This window comes from Mus caroli, chromosome 12 (assembly GCF_900094665.2).
Source record: "Mus caroli chromosome 12, CAROLI_EIJ_v1.1, whole genome shotgun sequence".
Lineage (NCBI taxonomy): Eukaryota > Metazoa > Chordata > Mammalia > Rodentia > Muridae > Mus > Mus caroli.
Window position 1 is genome coordinate 35,001,600 of NC_034581.1, and position 21,336 is coordinate 35,022,935.

The 21,336-nt window shown below is 38.2% G+C and overlaps 1 protein-coding gene across 4 annotated transcripts in view; it reads left to right on the forward strand.

Annotated features, from left to right (window-relative positions):
* The window catches only part of Etv1 (ETS variant 1), an 87,537-nt gene that overhangs the window by 40,481 nt on the left and 25,720 nt on the right, over nucleotides 1-21,336 (forward strand). For all 4 annotated transcript variants that reach the window (XM_029484741.1, XM_029484740.1, XM_029484739.1 and 1 more), the window contains 3 exons: nucleotides 8,323-8,452; nucleotides 11,569-11,757; nucleotides 15,576-15,823. In XM_029484741.1, the coding sequence (XP_029340601.1) occupies nucleotides 8,323-8,452; nucleotides 11,569-11,757; nucleotides 15,576-15,823 (567 nt within the window). The remainder of the gene's footprint in view (nucleotides 1-8,322; nucleotides 8,453-11,568; nucleotides 11,758-15,575; nucleotides 15,824-21,336) is intronic.

Genomic DNA, 21,336 nt, shown 5'->3' on the forward strand with positions numbered 1-21,336 from the left:
GGCCTTGAATTCCTGATCTTTCCAAGACTTTTATCATGAATGGGTGCTGGATTTTGTCAAATGCTTTCTCTGCATCTAACGAGATAATCTCCAGGACTCCACCGAGACTACTCTGCACACCTGAAAGCCCAGGTCTTCACAAGTAACCACAGATATCTGAACCCAACCGAAATGTTAGCAGCCTTTAATGGAGTTCATCTGACCTCATGGGAGAAAATCATTTTCAGTCAAGTGAGACAAGTCCACATTGCATCCCCACCAGTCACTGAGCCAAGACATGATATTAAAACCCCAAACGCAGATTCATACTATTCTGTTAAGTTGTATAACAGTGCTTTGCAATGTACGAGAAGTTGTAGTACTAAGTCTACTTTTGAGGAATGGCTGTCCCAGGAGGTCACATCTTCATCAAGAAGTCCATTCTGCAATCTGTGAGGTTTCTGGGCTTCTATTTCTACATTGCATTCAGGTCCCAAGTGTGTGCACATGTGATGCTGAATGGAGGTGTGAGTTCCCAGGGTCACCTCTAGGACCTCAACTGTCACCTCTGTTTGCCTCTGACAGAATTATTTAGAAATCCTCGAAATGAAGAGCATTTTCAGTGTTACTGACAGTAATCACCGAAGGGTCAGGTCCTATCTTCATAAATGCATGATTTCACTAAGATGATCTGTTGACAGCAGGTATCTGATGTGCCCCAAGCTGGCCTGCTTTACACTCTGGCCTTCGTCTTATCATTCCTGCAATCAAAGGGCTCTGATGATTAATCCAACCCTCTCAGTCTCAAAACTTGGGCCATACATAACATCTTGACCTAAAAGAATTCTGAGGTTCAGAACAATGGTTGTTTCTCACGATTACTAAATATCGTTTAAGTTGTGAAAGCATCAAGGAGCCCACTACAGAGTGGATCTCTGAAACAATAATATCTCCAAACATTTTCTGGCTCTCTCTTTTTTTTCTTATAACTATTTAAGGAATCTTATTTAGGAATGAAATGGATATCACATTTCTGTGCTATGATCTGAATTTCTGCCTCAGAGATATTATAGGTGAATATATTTGCAGAGTCTGTAAACAATGGAAAATCATGAAAACCAGAATCGGGGTCCCTGCCCTTAAATGTGTTTCAGTTTGCATTTTGATAGCAGTTTAGAAATGTTATCGCTTGTTTTGTCACAGACATAATTCACATCTTTCTTCAGGCACTGTAAACAAGAGAAATGGCTTAATGGCCCCATAAAGGCACTCTGCTGATAGCAGAGATTAGGCTCTTTAGTAATGGATGCCAGTGTGTGTGTGTGTGTGTGTGTGTGTGTGTGTGTGTGTGTGTACACAGTGAGAGGAGGGAGAGTTTGAAGAGGCAAATGTACTGAGAAAGAATCTCTGGAGAGGCTTACAAGCAGCTTGAGGACCCCTGAGCTTCTCTACCTTGTGAGGTGTATTTACAGACCGTTTGACATTATCATCCTTATTTGTACATACACCTTCCCCTTTGCTTCTGAGATTTAGCTGAGGACTAATTGAGGTCATCACCATGCATTTATCACCTGAACTTGAAGTGATACTAACTTAAAGGGAGTGCTTCTTCTACTGAGTGTTCTCCGAACTACATTTATTTTATAAAAGTCTGCATGCATTTTTCATGGCGGGCTTGTATCTGCTCTTAAATACTCTAATTTATGTATACCATTTATTTTTTTCACCTTTTACAGAGATTTTTTTTCTTCTTCCAAAGCACTTCCATAGCCCAGTATTTTTTTTCCATAAGCACTTTGATGCCTATAATATGATTTGTTTTTGTTTTGACTGTTTTTCAGTTATATTTTCTAGACAGGTGTAAAAAAAATTCTGCATGTTATATGTCATCCCAGACTTAAGTAAGTGCCTTGAAAGTCCTCACACCTCATAAATCTGTAGTGTTTTAGAGTCTCAATTTTGTGCCATTTTTCATCAGCTTGTTTGTGAATTGATTACTCTGGGCCACAAGTGTTACCAGACCACAACAAGCTGACCTTTGTTGACTAGGTTGACAGTGCACATGAGCACATATCACTCGGCCAGCTTCTTTCATGTTTGCTTTCTCCCTTATCACTATAGAACGTGATCTGAAGCAAGGGTCCGCAAGCTGTTCTCTGGAAAGAATCAGATGGTAAATGTTCAGGCTTTGCAGGTCCATCATGGCTACTCAGGTCTGTGGCTCACACTAATCCCGGAAGGTCCTCCAGTGCATTTATAAAAAAAAGTAGTAAGTTGTAGGGGTCACAACCTGTCCTTTAAAGTCCTCATGTACCATACTGTAGATTACCCTAAATGTCAAGTTTTGGTTTGGTTTTATTTTATAATAGTTCAGGAGTCTCAGTACCAGTGGAGGAGACTGCACTCTTGGCTTAGTTCCCTTTAGAAATTGTAGATTTGCTTCAAAGACCTGTTTCTCTTTTGACAAGAGCTAAAAATAAATGTTTCTTCTCCTAGGGTAAATACTTTGTATTCCTAGAAATTATTATTCTGTTTCACTCTTAGAAAAGTTAAAAACTAAGAAGAGTGAAACCAGAGCCCAGCGGACTTCCTGCTTCTTTACATTCTCTGGAGATGTCTAGAAGTAGACTTGTATGTTGCTTGTGACTTTGTTTTGTAATCCCAGGGTAAGGCAAACTCTTAGTGTATAAGCACCATCTTTGCTTCAGTGTAATATGAGTAGTGTGAAATTTTAAATGTCTTGGTCACAGTAATAAATTGAAAGAAGGCAGAATGCCTAAAAGCAAACACAAACGCTCTGAGAAGTTTTCGCATTTAGATACAAGTGCCAAGAATATATTAGTAAGGTCATGCATACAGCTGTGTGTATCACACACACATGAATTAATCAAACATAAGGAATATAGAACAGGCTAAAATCTTTGCTAGAGGAAATATTTTTCAGAAATCTAAATAAAACTATGATTAGACCTATATTTGCACTTGATGGTATGAAGTCATCTTTTTCAACACCTGCACTCCATAGCTCTCAGTGCTCCAGAGTACCATTTAAGGCCTAGTAGATACAAACAGGGAAGGAATGAAGGGTTCAAAAACACCTGATGTGATTTTATACAATGTTATAGTGTGTTCTTTAACAAGAAACATTTCAAGTGCAAATGTAAACAGATTTTAATTTTATTGCAACCAAAACCCCAAGATTCATTTTAAAAATTTTGTTTGTTACTATTTCTAAAGTAGGGTGTCTTGTAGACCAGGCTGGCTTTGAGGACCTGGAACTTCAGATCCATTCCCTTCCACCTCCCTTTGCATGTAATAATACTAACTTTTTAAATTAGATACATTGTATTTTACATGTGGAAGTTTTGCCTCTGTGTATGTCTGTCAACATATAGGCTTGATGCCTATGAAGGTCAGAAGAGGAGACTCGATCCACTGAAACTGGAGCTGCAGATAGTCATGAACCATTGTGTAGATGCTGGGAATTGAACTTGGGTCCTCTGTAAGAACAACAAGTGCTCTTAACCACTGAGCCACCTCTTCAGCCCCAGTTTCTAATTCTTAACCTGCTTTAATGTTTTCTGAGATCTTTACCCAGGCATTCTGCTTGGATTCTTTATGTTAACTTTTCAGGTCTGTGACTAAATAACCAATAGAATGAACTTAAAAGGTAGAAAGCTTACTTTGGGTAATGGCTTCAGAGATTTTAGGGGGTAGGCTATACGTTTTTAATCTGCAGTGCACAATACAACATATCAGACGAAGTGTTTTATAGCTGGGAAATAAAAGAGGCACCAGGACCTTGAAGTCTTCCTCCCACTAGGGCTTATTGCCTAAAGAATCCCTCTTCTTACAACCACGCCTCACACTGGGGACCAAGACTGACATCTGATCATTTGAGCAACAGTCAAGTCCAGCCTTGAAGATCACAAAATACTATGCAAATCTGAGTTATTTTCAAACATAGCTGCAGTTTCTTATTCAGATTGTAAACTCAGCCTCCCACCCAAACTCCATTTGTAGATGACTGTTTAGTGGATAGCTGTCACAAACATCTTCTGTTCTCAGCGGAACGTTACAAGGTAAGGCTTTCATGTCATGACTAAGGAAGTATTCTCCTGAGAGAATGTAATTCCTTCTTTGACCTACAAGTTGTTTTATGTTGTCTTTCTGTTCAATCACAAGTTCACATTTAAATTAGGATCCTTGCTTGTGGAAACCTAAGGGCGGCTCAGTGCTTCTGCCGCGTTGTGACGGAACTCTTTCCCTTCTGAAATGTAGGTAGAAGAGAAACGGTACTAGGCCCTATCTCATCACTCACAGCTCTTAAATGAAAATAACCACTGAATTTCTATGCAGTTAACGATAAATGCCATAACCACTTCTTGCAAACTCTCGGGTTAGGAAGTGGTTAAATTTAGGCTCACACCTTTAATCCCAGCACTCGGGAGGCAGAGGCAGGTGGATTTCTGAGTTCGAGGCGAGCCTGGTCTACAAAGTGAGTTCCAGGACAGCCAGGGCTACACAGAGAAACCCTGTCTCGAAAAACCAAAAAAAAAAAAAAAAAATTATTTTTGAAAGTGCATATTTTTAAGTCCTGATGTTTTGGAGCTCTTACATTTAACCGTTAGACAAACTCAGTCATCATTAGTCAGCCTTACGATGTGTTTTTAAAGGTCAAGCTTCCATCAAGGCATAGAATGCAAAGCCCATCTCTTGAGTCTACTTCTCCCTAGAAGAGCCGATAGCTGTGTGGTTGTAAAAGTTTGCATGGGAACCCTCGGACCCTGTTTGAGGAATGCCTGAGATACACTCTAAATTTTATACTTAGATAAAGGATCCGAACTCTATAAAGTCAGGAATAAAGTATCATTTGGAAACATCATTTCTTCGTCAATGAAATGAAGAGGCTAACTCGCTTGATTTAATTCCCTTGAAAAAGGAAAGATTCACTTTAATTAAACTACAAACAATGCCGATGCCTGCAGGTCTGTGTTCCGGACCCAGGGAGGACTGCACTGTAAGCGGAATGCTAGCAGCCTCAGCAGCAGGCTGGAGCCGTGTTCAGTGAAAGTAATTTAATTAGTGTTGATCATGACTCCAGATGATGGTGATTTGATAAGGAATAATTTAGTACTTAACAGCCTTTTACATGCACCAGCTCCATGTGGGAAGGTACAGCAAATTGCACGAGATGAATGTGCTGCTTTCTCTTGCGCCGGTGCCAATGATCTGGAAAAACCTCCTATTAGCAGACGCTAAGCCTCGAGTCCTGGGATGAAATATACTGTAGGCAGCCTCCAACTCAGCCTGTCCTGGTGGGAGTCTCTACATCTCTCATGCAAAGGTAAATAAGAGAAGTTGTCTACAGGAAGCCATAGGTATGATTCCCAGGAGGGAGGCAAGCTTAAGTGAGCTCAGGTCATAAAAGATAAGTCTCCACGATCTTGTGCAGAAAAATCGAAGGCTTCGGTTTGGCTTTAAGTTTGATGCTTCACCTACAGATATGAAAAAGAAAAAAAAAAGATAAATGCTGGGTATCTTAGATCGTCCTGTTAGTCTTTGACTTGGGACTAGTAAAGAAAAATCAATTCTTGGTCCATAATGATTCACAGCCCCACAGGCATAGAATGAGGTTGTAAAGAGAGTGGAAACCCTCCACTGGTATTGCTGGGGAGCTTACAAGGTGGAGAGCGTTCTAGTGTTGGCATCTAAATAGAATTTTTTCAAGTGCTGGGTCTATTTGAACACAAATTGCTCTGGTGGAGCCATGCCTCACATTGGACTCAGCATTTGTCCGGTTATGATAATCACCTAGAAATTCTTGTAGCCTAAACTCATTACTCGGCCAGCTTGGTGACAACACTTACTAGGAATGGAGCATTAGATTAAGGTGAAATAACAAGGTGCTATGTACTGGGTGGCTTAAAAACAGATACGGCTTGGCTTCATTTTCAGTGGCTACAGAGCAGGATGAAGATGTAAGGAAGATTCTGAGGAGTAAGAGAGGGGAGAGAGAGGGGAGGAAGGGAGAGGGGAGAGGGGAGAGGGAGAGGAAGAGGGAGAGGGAGAGGGAGGAGAGGGAGCTCTATGATTCTCCCCAGTCCTTTCCACTTTCATATCCTTCTTTGACATCTCTGGGTTTGCAGAAATCCTCTGCTTGATCTCTGCCTTCAGTGTCACACAATGGTCTCTGGAGCTCACGTCTTTTGTCCACATCTCCCCTTGGTTTGAAGGACGCTAGCCATTGGAGATACAGCCCATCTCAACAACTTAATTTAACTGAGCCGCCAAACAAAACCACAGGCTAGATGCAGAAGGAAATCTTTACTCTCTCGGCTAGTTTTGCTTTGGAAATTTACAGGGCTTAGCTGCAGAGCTGTAAGCATCTGTGGTTTTGGATGCATTGGAAGGGGCTTTATTCCTTGTTATTTCTTCTTTGCATGCAGATGCCATGCTTACTTATCTCCACCAATGCATATTTAAAACCTTTTTAGCTTTCTTTACATAATAAAACTTCCACAAACATTCCTACATATGTCTTTTGGGGAGCATATGAACTCTATTCTCATATATACAGACACACACATATAGGGACATATGTATTAGTGTAATTACTAGACCATAATACATTCATGTTGCAGCTTTCAGGCAATCTCAACTTTTTCTGAGAGGCATGTACCAACTTCCATTATTTTGTTCAATATCAGGATTGTCAATCTTTTATTATAGTTTTGTTTTTCTAATGAGCATTTGGTGATAATCTTGTCGCCTTATTGGCAATTTCCTGATGAGCAAAACTTTGACTTTGTTTTCACTCATTTTGCTGCCTCCTGCCCTATCTTGCTATTTAGATATTTTCTAAATCTTTTGGCCTTATCCTTCATTCTTCTAATAGTGCCATTAAAGAGGTAATTTTAATTTTAGTAAACCTTAATTTGGTAAGTTTTTCTCTTGGGTTAAATTTATTCTTCAAGCTGTTTACTAATCTTTTTATACCTTTGGTCAAAAAGTCCTAACTAAAGAAATATAGCATCGTAAGTAAGTCTTAACAAACTTTTATTCATGTAAATTAAATCTGAATTTTCAGTTTTTTATGTGACTTTTTATGTGGACAAATGGGTTTCTTTGTATATTGCTACAGTTTAGGAAAATATAAAATTTAGGTTTTAATTCAAAGTTCTAGAAATTGAGTACATACATTTTGCTGTCTATATTCAAAGAGCTTGAAAATAATTTAAAAGTTTTATAAAAAAAACAATAAATACGTTGTAACATACATGTTTCTCATTCTAAGAGTTATTGATGCTGTATGCACACACATGTATCACACATGTATACAATACAGGAGGAGAGAATTTTCTTAGTAAACACAGTAAATGCTTTTGTGGTTTTCTTTTCCATGTATCAAAAATTTTAATCATAGACATTTCATTGTGAAAGAAATCTAAAGAGAATATAGTGAACACTTGTGGAATCATCAGGTTTTTAAAAATACAGTGAAATTTATTCATTGGTTTTATAGTCCTAAAATAAGCACATTTATGTGAATATATGTGTGTGTATGTTTCTTACAGTGTACATTTTATGATATAACTGACTTTAAATTAAGCTCAATGAATGTACATGAACAGTAACTGACTATGCTTTAAAATAGTTACATATTAAGTTATATGAAAAAAGGGAAAATACTATTTGATACAGAATAAGTTTTATTGAGGATTACATGGGGCGAAAATCTTCCACGTATCATATTTTAACCTTATAGTTTAGGTAAATAGATAGGCAGAGATTTTGGTTTCTGTCTAAAAATAACCATCAACCTTAAAGATGTTGGTTTCCATAGGTCCCATACTTTTATGGCTTGCCTTTGGACCTACACCTGGATTTCCTTTGTCATGTATCATGAGATTACTGCTACTGAAGCAATACTATACAATACAGTAATGCTTAACTCCTTATTCCAATCTTGGCTAAACAGATGTAAATTTTTGTCTCTGTTTTAGTCAATGGAAATATTTATAACAGGTTTTCGAAACTTCTTTTCTGAAAACTGAGCTTCTAGAATTGTTAATATCATTTCACCAAAGCAAAAACCAACCAACCAAACAAAAAACAGACTTGCATTTTGTTAGACAGTAAACGCACAAAGGGGGCTGGCTGCAGAGCACAGGAAATGTCCAGAATCCTTTCAGCCTCATAGAGTATCAAATGCCATTTTTCTTAAAAGCATAAGTTACTGTGAGCTGTTAATGATAATCTAAATAAGAGAAGTAAAACAGACTAATAGACTTAGTTATTAATTGACTTAAATCTTTATGGATATGTTTGTTCTGTTTTTAGTGGCTTTTCATGGCCTACCACTGAAAATCAAGAAAGAACCCCACAGCCCATGTTCAGAACTCGGGTCTGCTTGCAGTCAAGAGCAGCCCTTTAAATTCAGCTATGGAGAAAAGTGCCTGTACAATGTCAGGTAAGAAGCCTTGTGCTCATAGAGAGCAGCATCCCTTTTGGAACCAGAAAGTGTAGAATGATAATAAAATCTCAAGTCAATTTTATGGGTTACATCTTCATTACATAATAAGCTAATTAGGTAATGTATTCAGCAGAACTCTAAAGACCCATTTGCCATACAATCACACACTTTAGAATCATTTTAAAGTAATAATTCTCATCTCAATCATTAGTTGCTTTTGCATTGTGGTGATGCATCTTGGGTTGGAAAAGAGGGTCTTGTTTGGCACAAGCAGCTTTTGAAGGTTCCCATCAGAATGAATGCATTATGTACTTTAGATAGTTTGTAGAAAAAAATATATAACATTTGGCAAGCAAAGGCAGTACATTAGTTATCTGACAGGCTTTACAGATGATCTATAAGGTGCATTCATGGACAATTGCAATAAAACTATAATTTTATAAGGCCTAGCCAAGGCTATTATCTATTAAAAAGCCGGTTGTTCTTGAGATGATAATAAAGGGTGGTGCATTCAAAGTGCATTGTTCATCTGCTAGAAAATTTGATAACACATATGTTCATTAAAAACCCTTTGTAGTGAATTGCATGCTTTTTACTTTTCATCTTGGCCTCTAATTGCGTTAAAAAAAAAGAGTTGGCTATAGCTGTTGACTATTATTCTTGATTACAGTAGAGACATAGTTCTTAAAGGGAGGTGGCTTGAGAACTTAGGAAAATGATTCCAAATCTTTGTACTGTTTTATAAGGTATATCAATTCAGGCACAATGTGTTAGGATCCGGAAGAATCTTGTGTTGCTGCAAATATACCTGCTTATGCCATCTTTCAAGTCTGTTAGATGGAAGAGTCAAAAAAATTAAGTTGTGCCATCTCATGGCAACTGACCAATGCTGAGATCCTTTGTTCCTGTTTGCTCTTGAAATTTATTGTTTCATATGTGACTTTCTACGAGGCTCACTAAAGCCTGAAATTGGGAGGTAGCTCATTTGAAACTAAATATATTCTAAAACAGATCTATTATAAAAGTAAACCATGAGAGCAAACTGAGTTCATGTTAAATACTACCGTACAATTGGCTATTTCATTTTGTTTGCATTTTCTCATTAAGGTGTGTATAGCAACACAATTATTTTAACATTGGACAATTTCCAGTCATTGAACCAGTTATTATGGTGACCATAAAAATACTGTTTTATACAGTATATCTCAGTCCTATAAACTAACAGTTGAGGAATTGGCCAACAATTTGAAGGATTTTGTTTATAAAAACAAAAACAAAAACAAAATAACAACAAAAAACTAAGACACCATCTCTCTCAGCATATATGGTGCATATAATACATCCTGGAGTTTTCATCTCTCTATAAATAGTAAAATTTAATATAACAACTTACAGGGGAAGAAAGTAATATTTTAAGATGATTAGGCACTTTTCTGTCTCTTTTCTTTCTTTCTTGTTTGTTTGTTTGTTTGATTGTTTGAGACAGGGTTTCTTCATGTAACTCTGGCCATCCTGAAACTCACCCTGTAGAGCAGGCTGACCTGGAATTCACAGGGATCCACCTGTCTCTGCCTCCAGAGTGCTTAAGGGCATGAGCCACCTCACCTAACTTTGTTTCTTCTTTTTTATGGGAAAGACTCAAGCAAGCCACTTCATAAAAATAGTAGGTCTTTTTTTTAGAAACATCAGTAAAGAACATAGGTAAAACCAAACACAAGACATTTTTGTTTTCGGCTTAAGAATTTCATTTATATGTATGATGCACTTTAATTAAATCTTTTCCCATATTTGCTCCCTTCTACCAGTTCCTCTTTTCTCCTCCAACAATTTCCCTTCCCAGTGTATTTTATATATGAACAGATAGCTTTAAAGATGGAGTAGATTATGTATCACATACCCCTGCACTTCTGGAAAGCATATTTAAGCGTGGATATAATTCTGTTGTAGTAATAGAGAAACTATAAGTTATTTTACAATCTGCAAAGGAAATATTTCTTTTAAAAGTCTATCACTTTTGTATATACACTTATGTATATATATATATATATATATATATATATACATAAGTGTATATACAAAGTGTATATATACAAAGTGTATATATATATATATATATATATATATACATACATACATATACATATATATATATACATGCATACTTACCTGGATATATACTTTGTTTTGAGATCGGATCTGACTAGTCAGTACAGGCTGGGGCATAGAACTCAGTCTGTAGCCAAGGTTGACTCACAGAGATTTGCCTGCCTCTGTTGCAATTAAAGTCTTGCACAAACTTAAGCAGTTCTTATTAATATTTTTATAAGATTGTCTCTAGATACTTTACACGTCAATATACCTTTTTGTTGTTCAGAAAATAAAATCTGATTTTAGTAAGGTATTTTCCTTGTTGAAGACATTAGATATTTCAGAAAGCCACACACTGGAAAGCAATTCAAAGTCATAGTATAAAACAAACAGCTTACTGGTTTTGCATTTGTAATTGAGAGTGGAAATTAGTCTATGACAGTAGGATTATTTTGCACTCACAATCAAAGAAAGCTTAAATATATCGGAGACACTTTAATTCTCCTCATTAATCTTTATTATCAAGGAATTCAAGGCCAAACATCATTTAATATAAAACATCTAGAAAAGCAAGAACACTGGCTCAAATTCTACCACACATAAAGGCAAATCAGATATGGTCTTTCTTACTAAGCTGACATTAGGTCTTGCTTTGAAATGTACTAGAGAGGAAGAATGATGATCAGGTATTTAATGATTTAGGAAAGAGCTATTTCTGAAAGGTGGGTGTTCACAATAGACAGAAGTTAATGGTAATCCCTCAGTACACAGGGCCTCCTTAACTAAGTTTTCTGTCTACTGAAAATGTACGTTACAAATAGTCATTACCCAGTTTCATATGATATTTTCTATGTCAGAGCATGGGGGCTTTGAAATTTAGAGATTCTCGATTAAAAAAATCAAAATCCGAACGAGTTTAGCTTCCTTATCACTTATGTCTAAGGTGAGTTTAGTTATTTCCCTAGGATCGGGATCTTTAAAAATTACTCCAATGCAACCTATGCTCTCGTTTGTTCTCTGGGCAGTGCCTATGATCAGAAGCCACAAGTGGGAATGAGGCCCTCCAATCCCCCGACACCATCCAGCACTCCAGTGTCCCCACTACACCATGCATCTCCAAACACAGCTCATACTCCGAAACCTGACCGGGCCTTCCCAGCTCACCTCCCTCCTTCTCAGTCCATACCAGACAGCACCTACCCCATGGACCACAGGTAAGCTGCAGACACCCTTTCAGATGAAAAAGTAAAAATCTCCACCAGTTTCAGCTTTCATGGAGGAAGTTACCCACAGCTGTTCTGAAGATCTCTAGTGTTTTAAGGTAAGCATATTAATTCGGTACATTTGTACAAAATATTCTCAATAAAAGGTTGCTCTATCAATAATAAAAATAATTTATGGAGAAGATAATTTGCAAATAGTACTTTTGTAAAGGTTTAAATTGTTTGCTAAAGTGAAATTAATCTGAACATTTCTCCTTCACTTCTCATTAATTGCTTCACTTAAACGTTATAACAGAGCATGCCTGTATATGAGTACGCTAGTTTTGCAAAGTTAGTCGACTCATTTTATTAGGTGACTTACAAAATTAGGGTCATTACCTTACATTGAATGGCTTAGTTATACATAGTCTTACAGAGTATAACTTACTTGATTAATCTGTTTGCTTTCCTTGCAAATGACTATTTAAGGTCCATAAACCCATGACTATGGACTCTAAAAAAGTGCTTCAGAGATACAGTTGCCAAATGAGTGTTACTTAGAAATGAACAAGGCAAGAACTGGAGTTTGAGCTGGTGAGAGCCATGTAATTGGAGACTGTTGACTGAGAGAAGTTCCAATGCCATTCGGGAGGAAGTACCTCTTTAATCCATGAGCTAGAATACAGGCTTACTCTATTCAGCTAAATTCATCTCTTCTGTTTTGTTCCCCATTACCAGTGTTGTCCAGGAAACTCTTTAACAATAGTCTCCATGGGAGAAAAAGACTTTATCAAAAGTGTGGACAGAGATGATGGCAAAATATTGCCTCTTGTGTAACTATCTTTGTGATAGCCCTGAATACTAACTGGAAAGAAACGTGCACCACACACCACTATGTAGTATCTGTAGCCTGCATTAGATGCTTCCAAGAGCAGAAGTAGGAATGACATCATTAGGAAGTTCACAGCTTAGAGTTTCTATTGTCTTTCTGTTTAAAATCTGCCTTTTAATTGAAAAGTTATACAGTTACACTCAATATAAAATTACATTAACAATTGGATCCCCCAAATTTCAAGAGTTCATCCATGAATGACAACCAGAACTGGTTGAGATACATCACTGTAAAAATAGCTGATTTGAAAGGACTCCTCCCAGTCATCAGAGGAAGCAGGTGTACTGCAGGCAAATCTGGATATATAAAGAAACACTTTATACCTCAGTCTCAAATTGAGTTACTCCTTGCTATAAAGGAATAGCATGAAATCTAATTTCCCCATGTGAAACAAAACCATGTCCTCTCTCTCCCTTTGGCTCTCGTCACCCAGTTCTCCTGAGATGTAGTTCCTAAACGCCTCCTAATGTCTTTCCTTTCTCACTCCACAAACTAGAGATGTATTTAGAGTGAAATGCTAAGTGCATCTCTCTGCAAGCAGTTTTGTAAATACAGATGAGAGGATGCCCGTTGCAGGGTAGGCCATTACACAGGAGCACATTTTGCAGGGCCAGAGAACAAGCAGGGGCGACAAACCACTGCTTTTTTGTCTTCTTCCGAAGACGCACCCGAATTTATTGTCACCAGTGCCCTGCAATTCGAATGAGCACTGAATTATAGGTTATGTCGTCTGCCCTCTGTGTAGGCAGGCTATCCCTAAGGCAAGGTGACTGCTGAGTAGGTAGTGCGCTTGTTTTTAGATGACCTAACTGGAGGTGCTTTGGCCAGATCCATTTTTGTCTCTCAACTTGAAGTCAAACAGTTGAGACTAACAACAGACGGCCCGGAACAACAAGAGGGAAGCTCGGGGTCTTTTCCCACTGCCCCCCAACTGAGTTTTGAGCATGGCACCAGCTGGCCAATCCCAGGAAAATCTCCGAAGCCTTATGTTTCTGAGGAGGATTTCTTAGAGGGCTCTGGCCAACAAATGGCTGTCCCTTGGTTATAAATGGCAAATTTGCTCTGGGAACAGATCCCTTCCCCAGATAGCTCCCTCCAGCCCAGGCACCCCACCTCACTCTGGGAACTGTTTACAGCCAGCTGGCCTGCATTCTGCTTCCTCTCCTCAGCCTCAGCGCACACCTCAGGCCAGCCCTTTGGCACGTCTTCGTGAACCCACTGTGCAAGAGACCGGTCTATTTTCTTCAGCCGTGCTCCCAGTGCATATACCGACTCTCCTAACCCACCAGTCCACCTCCCTACTGTCCTACAGCCTTTTCCTCATTTTCTCTTTGACCAATGGTCAGTGGCTCACCAAATGACACCCAAGCCATGCGTTCTCCCGGGATTCATGTCCCTGATACATACATGGCCTCTCACAAGAACATACAAGTACAAATCACATTGACTCGTAAAAAGCAAATAGCTTTGCTTCCTTACAATGCTTCCAGTGCACGCGATATTAGCTTCCTTTTAAGGCTTCAGAAAGGAGCCAGCTTCTTATTTTATCTCCAAGTTACCATTTTCTGATTCACTCCTTGACAGTTCTTAATGATAATTTCTGTTTCTTTTTTTGGCTAATGAAATAAGCAAGAGAAGGGAAATGCATGCAGTGCCAGCCAGCCCCGCAGTGGGTTTCACAATATCTGGGTTTCTAAGTTTATTTTGTGCAGGTGTAAGTGGAATTGCCATGTTTCTCATGGTAGCCGGTATACCTAGCGTTAAGCCCTGGCAGGGAGTAGGCTTCCGAATGCTAAAGCAATTGCTCTGCCATTCTTTGGCTTTTGCCTTATTTTTCATTTAACATTACTGAAATTAAATGCTAACTTTCAAAATTAAAGTCTCCGGGACGCTTTTAGTGGGGAGGGTTAATAGGCTAATATTTGCTCATGGATATGTTTTAGAGGTTATTTTTTAAGCACTCCTGGGGCATTTTTAGAGTACTTTTAAATCTTTAATCAGTCCACATCTTTGTGGTGGGTCAATGATATTATGGATGAGATGTACAGAACAGAACCATTATATGTTCAGCCAGTCTTTACCAAGAAGGAAGGAGCATGGGACTCAATTGCAGCTCTCTGCCTAGGCCTTAGAACTTCCTCATGCCCTCATCAGCCTGGCTTACCCCAAACCTGTATGTCTTGGGTGGCCAGCTGTGTATGTGTGCTTATTTTTAAATCGGCTCCACAGTTTGGAGGTCATAGGATCCAGAATGTGCTGTAATGTTGTTTGACAGGACAGAGAGAGACTTTTTAAAACAAAAGAGCCATCGTAATGCCAAGATTTATTTCTTACAAGAATGCATTGTTAATTTGGACATGGCTGAAGAATTTAAAGGCCTGCTGATGTGCGAAGAGATTCAGTTCTCCTGTGCTTCCTGAATTTCTGAGGGTTAAGAAAGGCAAGCCAATAAGTAGGTTTTTGTTTGGAGGCTCTTTTGTTTGGCTGTTCATTAGTTTGGTGACAGAATTTAAAGAGAGAGAGAACGCCATTGGAAATCTCATTCTGTCCCCCCCTCCTTTTTCTTACCTTTCATTATTTGAGAACCCTTTCTTCTAGAAGTTATGTAAATGATCCAATTAGCTTAAAATTGGTCATTTTAGCTGTCAGAGTTCATATTGATTCCAAACAGTTGGTTGTTCTCCAGCTACTGGCAGTACACCTTTAATTGCATGATACTCTGAATTGTTTGCAATGGATGGGTTAAAAGGGGAGCACACGTCATCGTGTGAGTTAAAACAAATCATAGCACTACTCTTCTAAGAAAGAGAAATCTGAGGCTCACTAAAGCTGTTCACATTGAGACGTTTAAAGTGCTCACTAGCAGCTAGGAATTATGTAAGTCCTCTAAAGACAACTTTGTGTTACCATTTCATCTGAAACACGCTCTCTTCTCCAGATTTCGCCGCCAGCTTTCTGAACCCTGTAATTCTTTTCCTCCTTTGCCGACAATGCCAAGGGAAGGGCGTCCTATGTACCAACGCCAGATGTCTGAGCCAAACATCCCCTTCCCACCACAAGGCTTTAAGCAGGAGTACCACGACCCAGTCTATGAACATACCACCATGGTTGGCGGTGCAGCCAGCCAAAGCTTCCCCCCTCCTTTGATGATCAAACAGGAACCCAGAGATTTTGCATATGACTCAGGTATGCCCATCCTCTTATGGAATTACATGTAAACCATCTTTTCACCTCCCTTGTTGATTTGATTATGGTTGTTAGACTGGGTGCCATCTGACCATTAATTTGTAAGTAGCTATTCTGATTTTATCCTGTATTTGTGACTTTCTACAGTTGAGGGCATAGGTTACCAGAAGAATTTGCCATGAGATGATGTTAAAAAAAAATAGTGTCTAAAAATGAAACTACTTCAAAGACAGTACAATTTATAGAATTGCACTTACTCAACTAAGAGCAGAAATTTATATAATTTTTTCTTGATCTTTTTCTTTTTTCTTTTGTATACTGCTATGGTAATGTTATTTAGAAATAATACTTGCAAAGAAATGGTCTTTTATGGTACGTATTTACACTTGGTAACTTAACACAATCATTGGTGTCAAAAATTCCAGTGGTCCTAAAGTAAGAGTTCTTACATATTAGAAGAGGAACAGGAAAAAAAAAACGCAGAGTTAAGATTCCTTCACTGAATTAAGTTTTGTCTCAGAGAGCTGGAAAATCTACTACATATCATCTGTCAGAGGAAAGAGGTCTTCCTGAAGGTAAAGAAGCTTAAAATTGATTCCAAATGTTACTACCAAGTTTTGCCAACATTTAATTTGGAAACTCAAAACCTTACCTACCTTGTCTCTATTGAGTTTTTCTGTGAAATTGGGACATACGTTTTTTACACTTCTAGGTATTTTCAAAGACGTGTGAAGTAATGGGTAATTTTTGTAAGGAGGGCACCACCCACCTGTAAAGTTTTATTACTAACATTGTAGCTAGGTCCATAGCTGGTTTTAGATGTGGAGATACTTGGGAGTAGTCCAATTTTCTTCCATCTGGATGTAAGTGAATGGACATCCTTTATGAAAGACCTATTGTAATAACTGCTGAGTTCTGCTTAGGGGACAGAAAGCTGCTTCCAGGTTTTATTGAATAAAACAATCTGTTTTATTGTGAAGGTCTCTTAGAGTTCAGCACAGGGGTCTCTGTGATTTAAAGGCTCTCCCTCAGTCGCCATCCTCACAGGATAGGAAGGGGGGAAAGGACTAAGGGCGTTGGTGACTCTAAAGCATACTTGAAAAAGCACGAAAACAGAGTAATTTCTCAGCAGCCCTGAATTTCCTGTCCAACTGACGTTCCTGGGCTTGGGGTAGATTCTGCTCAGACATGGTTTCTTGAGGGCAGAACATCTGTTTGTGCCTCCAGCCAGGGCTAGAGGGAAAAGGCAGAAGCAACGATCCTTAAGTTTGTATGTTAGGCCTTGCTAAGTCTTGGGGGAACATTGGGTCAAGGGCTACGAAAACAGGTAAGCCTGTCTCTGCAGAAACACTGGTTCTAACCATTTCTAGGGTTAATTTTTAAGAGGTTTTATTAAAAGCTATATTTGAGCAGGACTTCTGTGTTGTTTGCAAAATATGTTCTCAAAGAATCAAAAAAAAAAAAACCAAAAAACAAATATCTATTTTTTAGGTCCTTTGCAGTTTAGAAAACTAACTGAGGTTGTGCACCTTGGGATCTTTCTTAAAATTCTTCTTAGTGATGTGAGTTTAGAGCCTTTTAATATCTGCCCTTGGGTTTCCATAATTAAGTGTCTAGAAATCCAATGTTTGGTTCCACTGTAGGTAAAAAACACATTTCAGTGTGAATTCCAAATTCTGTTAACTGCTGCCCTGCTTATCTCTAGCTATTGTTAGTTTGCGACAGTAAAGTTTAATTAGCTAATCAACAATTTAAAGAAACCACAGGTGGAAATGATCTAAGTTAGTATAAATAGTCCGTCAGTGAGATTTGTATAATATGTTGCAATTTTTCTATTTTGCTGTTTTTAAATATATACTAGAGGAGTAACATTGAATCTTTTTGTGATTCTCTAATTTATTCCACATGTATCTTCTCATGTGTATATCTCAAACACATGTATGTGTAGCGTGGAATTAAGCATTTATATTTTGTGAGCCAAGCAGGAAGAGATTTAAGATATCCAATCAGGCAAACATTTAAGGGGTGGGTTTGTAAGACGTAGCTGAATCTCTTATGGGTCAAACACAGTGTGGATGTTAGCGTCAGCCACTGTGTGTGTGCCTCAAAAGCTCACCTTTTGCCACCTTTTTAAGGTAATCATCCAGCATGCTATCTGAAAAGTGTAGCTGCCTTCTCTCTTCAAAGTGTACCATGTGTCTTCAACTGGCTTGTAAAATACTACTTAACATTTGAGAGATATTGATTTTATGCTATGCCCTCCATAATTGTATTTTAAAACGGCAAAGTTATACATTACTTTTAAATTCTAATCTCAATTTTGGCTCTAGAATTCAGCTGTATTTGAATAGTTAAATGGCCAAGGTTGAACTTTTGGGTGTGATTTATAAGGAAGAGCTTTGCGATATGATTTAGAAGAGAATCATTCATTAATCTGTGGATGTCAAAATACATCTTGCTGCTATGCAATTGGTCCTTTGTATGTATCACATACTGTGACCAACAAGGATGATCTCTGGGTATTTTGTTTGTCATTATCTCATTCATCTTTCCTGAGAGCACATTAAATAACCTTTTAGGAACTCTAATGTATTTATCATTGAATCACCACTCTCTTTTTCTTATTGGTTTTGAACCTTTAAGACATTCTTTATGTGCGATTTTTAAACAATATTAAAAAAATGTGTTTTCTGTGTGAGTTGATCTAGAATCTGTGATCTAAAGTTATCGCTTCAGAGGGATTCTGGGATACTTTATTGCTTAATTCAATGTACTATAAATGTTGTGACAATAAAAGATGTCTTCAAAGAGAAAAGACAGCATGATTGTGCTCTAATAAAACCTGACATTAATTATGACATGGGAAATGGTAGGTCTATTAGTTATAATTATAATTACAGGAACGCAATTTTAACTGCCGAATATTTAAGATAAAAAATTCAAAATATTATGTTATTAGAGTAGAAATCTTTATTCAAGGAAGGAAAGAGGGGGGAAAAGTTGGATCAGACGGAGAAGAGAAAAGAACTAGATATTCAAGGAGCTAATTTATTAGGCCATACAGTGTGGAATAGTTACATCATGGCACCATGGTGGAAAGTTAAGGCAGTACGTCTACTCTGTTGATTTGTTTCTCTTCATTAGCCAGACAGTGCTGTGTGAAGCACCACACAGGTTCTTAGTTGTTGATTAGTTGCCTTCTAAAATTAAATGTATATACAGCGCTCTTTGGACAAGAAACCATACAGAGTCAGGATGTGTGGAATGCTTCGTGTAGAATGTATAACAGAGTTCCTCTGTGCAGCCTTCCACTTTCATAAACGTGTTTGTCCATTGTTCTAACTATCTATGTCAGGTTAGAATGTCAGTGAGGTAGGGAGTTTATTATTCATCTTACCTTTCTGCCTTTGAGACCGTCTTGCTATGTAAACCACAGTTGGCCTGAGTCTCACAGTATTGACCAAGGTAGCCGTGAATTTGTCACAAGTCATCCTCCTCAGCCTCTGCAGTGCTATCTCTCTCTCTCTCTCTCTCTATCTATCTATCTATCTATACCTATCTATCATATTATCTATCTACCTCCATAAGCTTATTGCTAAGTTCATGGTTTTCATTGTATTTGTTCAGAACAAAGGGGAGTGTGTTACAGATTTTTGCATTTTAAGTGAGGGAAATATTTACCTTAATCTGGATGAAGGGCTTCTATATGGCTGAAGACTAGCTGAGATCCATGGGCTAGAAAAGCACCTCCTGTTTTCAGATTTAGAGGCTATGTTTCCCTAGTTTAGGAAATCACCCGGGCGAGGGGTCAAACTCTACTCACGTTTTAGATGCTCACTGCTTGAAGGTAGCAAATTATAAGACCTTAAATCCCATAAAAGGTTAAGTTTTAAGATTAAGTTTTACTATCATATCTTTTCTCTTACTTTTTTTTCTAACAAATTTATCGCCAATTTTCTTTTTCCCTTTTGAGATGGGGCCTCACTATGCAGTCCTACCTTATTTGGGATTCACTACGTGAATTTGATGAATTCACAGATATCTGCCTCCAGAATGCTGGGATTAAAGGCAAGTGTCACCTTGCCTAGCATCTCAAACATCTTTAAGAATTAAGAATATCAGGGCTGGAAAGATGGCTCGTCTGTTGAGAGTGTCCATTGCTCCTGCAAAGGATATGGATTTGCTTCCTAGCCTCTATACTACAGTTCACAATTGCCTGTAACTCCAGTTCTAGGGGATCCAAAGTTGTTTTCTGACCTCCATTGACATCAGATACACTGATGGTGAACATACATATGTGTAGGCAAATTCTCATACACATAAAATAAAAACAAATAAGTCTTGAAAAAAAAAACCATGAGTTTATCAAAATTTACCACCTCTTTGTAAAGTGCTTCTGTCAAAGGCTCAATAATAATTAGAAGAAAGACAAGCAAATGAATAGCCCACTAGCTACAAGTCCTTTGTATGCAACTTGATTTTATCTGAGCCCTCTTACCAGACTTCAATCTTTCATTTTAATATCCTGGTATGCAGAACCTACAGTTGATCTGGAACAGAAGACTTGAGACTTCTGTCAGCTGTGTTCATTTTCATACGAGCCAGCGTGTGGGGTTCTGCAGTGTCTGAAACAGGTGTCAGGAAGCCCTTGGAGGACTAGCATGTCCCTCTTTTGATTCACTGCAAACCCATCCATTCTTCACCTCAGCAACTTCTCTCATGTCCCCCAAATATGGTTGTATCAACTTGTTTTCTGTCATTAGCTAGTAAAAATATGACCTGTAGGCAGAGAGGTGGGAAAAGAATTGAAGTATATGTTTACTATTCTCATGGGCCTTGGCAGACACTTCAACAAAGAGTTGTGAACCCTCTTCACATTAAGAAATGGGGCTAGGAGAGGGTGCTTATGTCCCGAGTACTGTTCTGTGTTTTGTTGTGTTGGTGACTTGTCATCCTAAACATTTAGATGGACAGCAGTGAAGTGCGCCTTAACTCTGTGAGTATAACTTGGGCTTCCACCTGAAAGGTTAAGAGCATGATTTTAAATTGAAGCTTATATGGCCAAAAAAAAAAAAAAAAAAAATCATAGGGTAAGGCACTAAGAACAGTGTGGCTATTTGTGTCTTAATAGACTCAGGGTGGCCTTTATGTGTTTGGAGATAGTTTGTCAGCAACCTAATCCATTGACTAAACTTGTAAAACACTAAAGAAAAAAATAATAAAATTAAGAAGGTTAGAACTACACTTAGTGTGTCTTCAGAGTATGAATAACCTCATTGTTACTTTGCCCTTTAACAATATCCCAGAACTCTGTCATCAGTGACAGCAAGCCTAACACAAACACCTGGAGAGGAGGAAGAATTTATTTATTTTGGATCAGGCTTTCAGAGATGTCAGTCCATAGTCCTTGGCAGTGTTGATTCTTGGTGTAGGGTGAAACACAACATCACTGGAGTGGGAATGTGTAAGAGAGGCTAGGCTGCTCATGGCCCACAATCTCCACAAAGAGATGG